This window comes from Crocodylus siamensis, chromosome 4, assembly GCF_052110815.1.
Source record: "Crocodylus siamensis isolate JL-2025a chromosome 4, ASM5211081v1, whole genome shotgun sequence".
Classification (NCBI taxonomy): domain Eukaryota; kingdom Metazoa; phylum Chordata; order Crocodylia; family Crocodylidae; genus Crocodylus; species Crocodylus siamensis.
Window position 1 is genome coordinate 133,537,927 of NC_143398.1, and position 6,799 is coordinate 133,544,725.

Here is a 6,799-nt window from a genome sequence, read left to right on the forward strand (position 1 = left end):
TATTCAAAACAACTAAATCAATCAAACAAATGTATTTGGTGGGTTTGAATTGATAGGCCAAGCAAGTTTTTTTTCCTTTGCTTCTCTGTCAAATGAGTCATAGATTGAATCTTTGGTCACTGTTTTGGCCGGCACTGGGATTTCTGAGATTCCAACATAATTTTTTTTGGCTATCCTTGAACTGGTAGTGATGGTGTACGCGTTGCTTCGGTAGCATTTCATGGAGGACATGCAGAACGTTTCTTTCATCCCCCTCCTGAAGTTTGCATTATACACAGAGTACAAGGTAGGTTTGGAGGCTGAAGAACTAAAGGATATCCAAGTGATAGCCATGAAAACCAAGGAACTCTTTCTGCAGTCTGTCTCTTGGGGATGCCACAGCTGCACCACATAAAAGGGGAGCCAGGTCAATAGGAACACTAAATTCAACATCAGGAACATCTTGATGGTTTTCACTTTTGTCCTTGGAACAATATTCATGGTCCTCCGGACTGTTCTGCCATCAGTACCTATTCTCCAAATGTACTTGATGACCTTTTGGTAAAACAGGATGATGAGAATGGAAGGAATCAAAAACCCCACCAGGAGATGCATGATGCTGAAGATAGTTCCATCCCAAGAATAAGGGAGAAAAAAGTTGCAATGATTGTCCCAGCTGGAGCCATAAAAAAAGAAAGCTGGGGATACAAAAGCAGCCTCAAAGACCCAAGATGCTGCAATCATTTTCTTGGCTTTTTCTCTGGATACTTTGAAACTTAATGGGTAGACAATTGTGTAGAACCTATCTACGCAGATAGAGAGCAGCACGTAGATCTGTACTCCAGGGGTGAGGTACTGAAAATATCTCACTAGCTTGCACATAACGTTTCCAAGCATCCACCTGCCAGAGGTGAACTGGAGCAGTGCAAATGGAGCACTTGCCACAGTAATGAGAAGGTCAGCACAAGCCATGGAGACCACAAAGTAGTTGGTGGTAGACTGAGTCCTCCTGCTCCTGTGGATCACTAAGCAAACCAGGGAGTTCCCAAAGACAGAAAACAGCCACAGTGCTCCAAAAACTAGGCTGGCAGCTACTATTTCCCCTGGCCTCAGTTCATAATGCAAAACTGTATTGTTCCTCTCTGGCCTGTGCTCCTTGGATGAATCTCTCATTTCATGGCTTGCCAGAGGCGTGGAGGTTTCAGTGTAGCTGATATTCTGCAGTGGTAGCAATAATGTAGGGAGAACAAAAGCAGCTTTGTTGTTATCCATACCATGGGCCAACACCATAGTCATGTTTTCTGCTCAAGTTCTGCAGAAAGAGAAGCAGGAAGATTATTGCTGAAAAGTGCACAGGGGGAAAACTTAGTTTGAATTTATTTTCTGTCAGAGAAATTTAAATCCAAAAAGAATCATTTGATAATCTCACCTGACCTCCTGCCTCTCAGGGCTTGACTACACTGTGGTGATGGTACGTCTTGGCCAGGCTGGGTCTGAACACACCCTGCTCCCCGTAAATGCAGGCATGTTCTGAACCTTACATTTGCTGACAAAGGTTTCTGCAGGTGTACCTCTTGAGGCAGCTCTTGAGCCTGTATTCTTTGGTGTGCTTGAGAATAGCTGCTAGGGATGAGTCTAGGACTGCCACACTGGGGTACGGGCCTGGGTGGTTGGGGCACGGCCAGGGTATATTTAGGTCCATCTTGGTCAGGACACACCACTGGGGTGCAGATTAGCCTGTAGAGGCCTTTAATTTTCAGCTTACATCAAGCCCAAAGACTGTAGTTAAGCCAAATATGGCAGTCTTCAAAAAACAAAACCAACTAAACATGAACAATACTTCCTCCCCTGGCCTTTCCCCTCCCAGATCTAGTGTGACATAGGTAAAGATCAAGGCAATCAGTGCCTGAAATCACTGTTCTGGTTGGGTATTGATTAGGTGAGATATTTCTAAATGACCCTACTGGTGAGCTAGACTTTATGATGCACAGATGGTAAGGGTTTTATGGCCTGGATTACAAGGAGTCATTTCTGATATTCAAAGATGGGGGAAGTTACATTATGTTTTCTCATTGTGTCCTAAATCTTCCCTAATCAGTATATTATAGGCCATAATCCTACTATCAGTAAAACCAATAGGAGCTTTGCTATGCTAATGTCAATGGGATTGAAGTTTGGACCTGAGTGCCTAGAAAGCTACAGTAATGAGACCATCACAGAGGAGACAGTGGCTAGTAAACACAACAAATGCTGAATGCTCCACACTTGGTATTTTGTTCATAAACCGTCCATAGACTCACTCCTCCTAACTCCCTTGGCTGTAGGCTGCCCAGCCCACTCCTTCTTGCTAGCATTTTTTAAACTGCAGTTTGCAGAGTTGTGCGAATAGCATCCAGAAGTGTCTGAATTGATTTTTTTGTTTCATAGCATGTTTAGGGAGGGGTAAAAGAGAACACGAGGTATAAATGCTGATCTGCCAGGGCCTGTATAGGGCTGGTTACCTAGATCCCTTTCAGGGGTCAGGGAGAAAAGACTCCTCTTTCCACTCTCCTTGGCTGAGGAGATGCTTCTGCTTCCTGTAAAGACTTAAGGGAGAAGATTCCTATTGCTTCCACTCCCCTTTGGGAGAGGAACAGATGATTCTACCTTTTACTCCTGAAGGAGAGTAAATGGAGTACTGTGAGTGACAGGAGAAATAGGGATGTGTATGGCTGGGTGATGTGCTGAGATAGTGAGTGGTACTGGGGAAAGAGCCTGAGACTATAAATAGGGTTAATAAATGGAGGACAGTCTGGGTGAGAAACTGACAGTGATCAAATATTGGGCTACACTACATTCTTCAGCAACTGGAGTCAATGGTACTTGAAGAGACCACCTGGACACCCTGGCCTCGCCTACCTTCACCAAGTTCCTGCCCCTAGTTCTTCTTCTTCCCTCAGTCATCTTACTTGAGGATGATCTGGCAACACAAATGGGAGTTGAAAATAGTTCTGTAACCAGCCATAGGACCTTTGTATGTATGGAAGAATAAGAGAAAAAGGAGGAATAGGAGGAAAATGTGTTTAGGGGCAGCAAGAGAGACATGCTTTGTCTCTTGCTCATAGTATCCTTCCTTTGATTTTGCTTACTCCTTTTTATTCAGTAGGAAATGTAGGCATCTTTGAGTACTGTGTGTTATGAGAGCACTGTGCATGAAGGCTGATATTTTGAGTATAATCAGGGACTCCAAAGTAGGACATGTGAATTTTTGCAGCTAGAACTAATGAGGCAGGCTATCCAGCTGAGAGCTGTGAGGGAGGGTAATATGTGTAGTCACACATGGCATTTGAATGAAATCCTAAAGATGTGCACTGACCTTTTCAGGGATCTGCATTCTGCTTATCAAAACACACACCTGACATTTCTGGAGCACTGCCCAGACCAGCACTCCATCCTCAATTGTATGTCGTGACTCTGCTTAGGAAAAAGAGAGTGAGTGGAGAATATGCTTGTCTCCGCTGGAAAATCCTGTATGTATATGACTGGGTTACTGGCTGGTGCAGTCAGCTGTTGCACATAGAATATAATCACTGAAAACCTGAGATTTCTTGAGTAGCTGACAGCTATTTCAAACTGGGAAAAAATAGAAAAGCGGTGTCTGGTTTTGAGCTGTGATAAATGATTTTCTGTGTTTTAGAGTCTATATTAGAAATCAGCCCACCAGTTTATAGTTGCCTGAACTGATCATTAGAATAGTCTGCATTTGACTTCAGTATCAGAATTCATCCATGTCAGTGACTTGTTGCCCTTTCTCTCAAGCATCTTTCTGAGTTCTGCTAGAGCTAGGCAGACCTCATATTTTCCCCACTTCATAGCAAACCCCTGCCTAAGTGCCTTAATGAAGAGGGTGGATTAGATTTGCAGAGGGGGCTTGATACTGTGAGGGGTTGAATGCTGTAGAATTGTATTGAAAATACCAGGATGGGAGGGTGCCCAGCATTTTGCAGGGTTGGGCTGCCAGTCATTCACAAAGCTATACTGAGCATTGTTGCAATGGTCATGGTTCAACCTTCAATGCTAAGTATAAAATTGAACTTAATAATAACTGCTTACTTTTGCAGATAGATTTTTTCATTTGCCTGGAGGCCCAGATGCATTGCAGGGGGCTGAACCCCTCCTGCACCCCTATCCCTACACCATGCCTTGGAAATGGAGCCATTTCTGGGATCAAGCCACAGCAGTTATTCTCTGCTAGTTACAGAGCACACCTTTTCAGGAGGGAATAGATCATGACTTCTGTAGCTAAAACAAAGGGGTAAAGTTTAGCTGGACAGAATTAAATTGTCCAATTTGGGATTTAGCTAAAGGCACCATGCCAAAACAGATAATCCTGAAAAAAAGAGCCCTGAAATATTTTATGACATTAAGTGGCCACGGCCTGGATTTCATATTTCACAAGGAAAGTGGCAACATCAGCATTGCAGTACCCCTACTGCTTTGTTGGGGCACTGATTCCATATGGATCTTGAAGGGAGACAGGCATTTCTGGAGTCACTGACACAAGCCAAAAGTCACTTGACGTCTCCTGGCTAGTTCAGGGAATGACAATATTTCAGCTCAGGTTGAGGACCATTTGACTGAAATTAAGACATTCAAAAGGCTTTTGATTGCATATGTTGCAGTGTTAAGGAGGCAGCTCTGGACAAGGTGCCATCAAAAAAGGCCTATATTGTCTGTTGGACTGTTAAAATCTACAACACCTTCAGCTATGGTGCACATAATTTTCTGATTAGCCATTGACACAATGGCCAAGATGGCTCTGTGGGATCAAGTCACATCTCAGGATGGGGTCCTTTATACGTTTGCATTTCCTGAGCTGCCAGTTGCTTAACCAGGAATCCCCAGCACCCAACGCAGCAGCAGCTCCACCATTTACCCTAGTCAAAGTGAGAAATGAAGGAACCGCTATAGTGGATTTACACCCTTAGAGCATCCTCCCAGGCTGGAGGGAAAATCCCTTTGGCAGCAATATTGGCTATTTTTTGCCCACTTTTTCCTGGCAGAGCAGCGATAAGCACTGGCAGCACAGCCCACTAAATTGCATGTTAGTATAAACTGTAATAGGATAATGCTACAAAGTGGGATCTAGTTAACCAGCTGAAGAAGAATGCTTCAGACTAATATCCTTTCCCCTTCCTCTTTGCCCAAAAGTGCTACGTTCAACTGTGCCTAGCAACTAACTGTGCAAGATATTGGGCTTAATACAAGAGAAATGAAATTCTGTAGTTTGTTGTTACCCAAGAGGTCAAACCAGGCGACTTAATTATTCTTTCTGGCCTTAAAAAATTCTCTGTCTATGAAAACCACTCTTATCTTATCTCCCTAGTGAGCCAAATATGTCAGAAACATCTGTTTGGGCAAAAGCCATCAAGAGAGCATATCCAATCCAGTGCTGTGTCATCCCTAAACATTCTGGGTCCTGATATTCACACAGCAGGCAACTCTGTTGCTTTCTGCATTGATACATGAAGTACCACTATTACAAAGAAGCTGTTTACAACCAAATGTGGTGTAGTCATGGATGCACCTTTTAAATGAGTAGGATTAAGCAGGACTTCACCAGTAGGCGCAGCAGAGAAGGAAGAGCTGTTTGGCCCAAGACACAAAAAACTGTCTGATAGGTGTCCTCAAAGACTGGAGAATAGCAAGAAATTGCTTTGTAGGTGGGAAAGGAGAAAAGCAAATTGAACAAGTGCCAGGATCCATTAATTCTTATTCCCCCAAATGGAGCTGGAAACTTTTGGTGTGGACCCTATATTTGTGGCTGCTCCCTGACCAACAAAAATTGCCAAACATAAAATTACTATAATACTTACTGTCTGGAAGGACCTGACATTTTGCAGCACACATCACCAATGCAATGCAACTAATTCTGGTGTGAGTGGCTGCTGCCAGGAAGGGCAACGGTAGTACCCAATTATCTCCCAAGTAAAATGATAGAAGCAATGTTACATTGGATATGATCTGTGTCATGATCATATAGTAGCAGATGTATTCTGTACAGTTACATACAATGCAGTTGGACAGTCACCTATTAGGGTCTGCCTATGCAGGTAGCTAGTCTAGGATAGATATAACATTCCTGATCATTCTTGATATAGCATTCCTGATCACTTCCCTCTGTGGCAGCTCTTATTCTAGAATACAAGTGAGAGAGAGGACTCAGGAGGAGCTATGACTGTAGCCTTGGGATTGTGAAGATTTAGGTCTCTGGCCTTCCTCTCAACCTCTGTCTATATTTTATCCAGTTGCCATTTAATGTAAAACAGGTTGCAATGTAAGCTGGACTGACAATACAGATCAGTATGTTTTAGACTTGCTTGTAAAGAATTAGCTTACTGAAGGATGAGGTCATTAGAGCAGGAGACCAGACTAATTTTAATAAATGCTAGGCATATACTCAATGTCCAATAATTATGTTAAGCATATTTGCTGGGTAAGGATATTACTATAGCATAAACCAAGATTTTTTTTATGTGGAGTGGCTGGAAATAGCCATAGTGACTTGAATATTTTCTTCATCATTAAGCTTCTCTGTTTTTCTGTCTTTCCCCTCTCCCCCTACTACTCCCATTACAGCAAGATATAAATGTCAAGAACAGCTAATTGCAAAGGGCAAAGTTTTAGCCAGAGGAGCTGGCCCCAAAAATGAACATGCTACTTTTTCAGTTGCAAGGGGTTTATGTTTTGGTGGTGTGGACCACAGGACAAAGGGCAAAGACAGCCCTGAATCCTTAATCAGTTTTGAAAAGCTTGGCTATAAAGTGACTGGAATATAGAA

At 43.0% G+C, this 6,799-nt stretch overlaps 1 protein-coding gene across 1 annotated transcript; it reads right to left on the reverse strand.

The window, feature by feature from the left end:
* Positions 1-1,269, reverse strand: GPR19 (G protein-coupled receptor 19). Its single transcript, XM_090041122.1, has one exon. It carries the CDS (start codon positions 1,267-1,269, stop codon positions 22-24), a length of 1,248 nt encoding a protein of 415 aa, XP_089897248.1. The 3' UTR covers positions 1-21.
* Between the last annotated feature and the right edge of the window lie 5,530 nt (positions 1,270-6,799).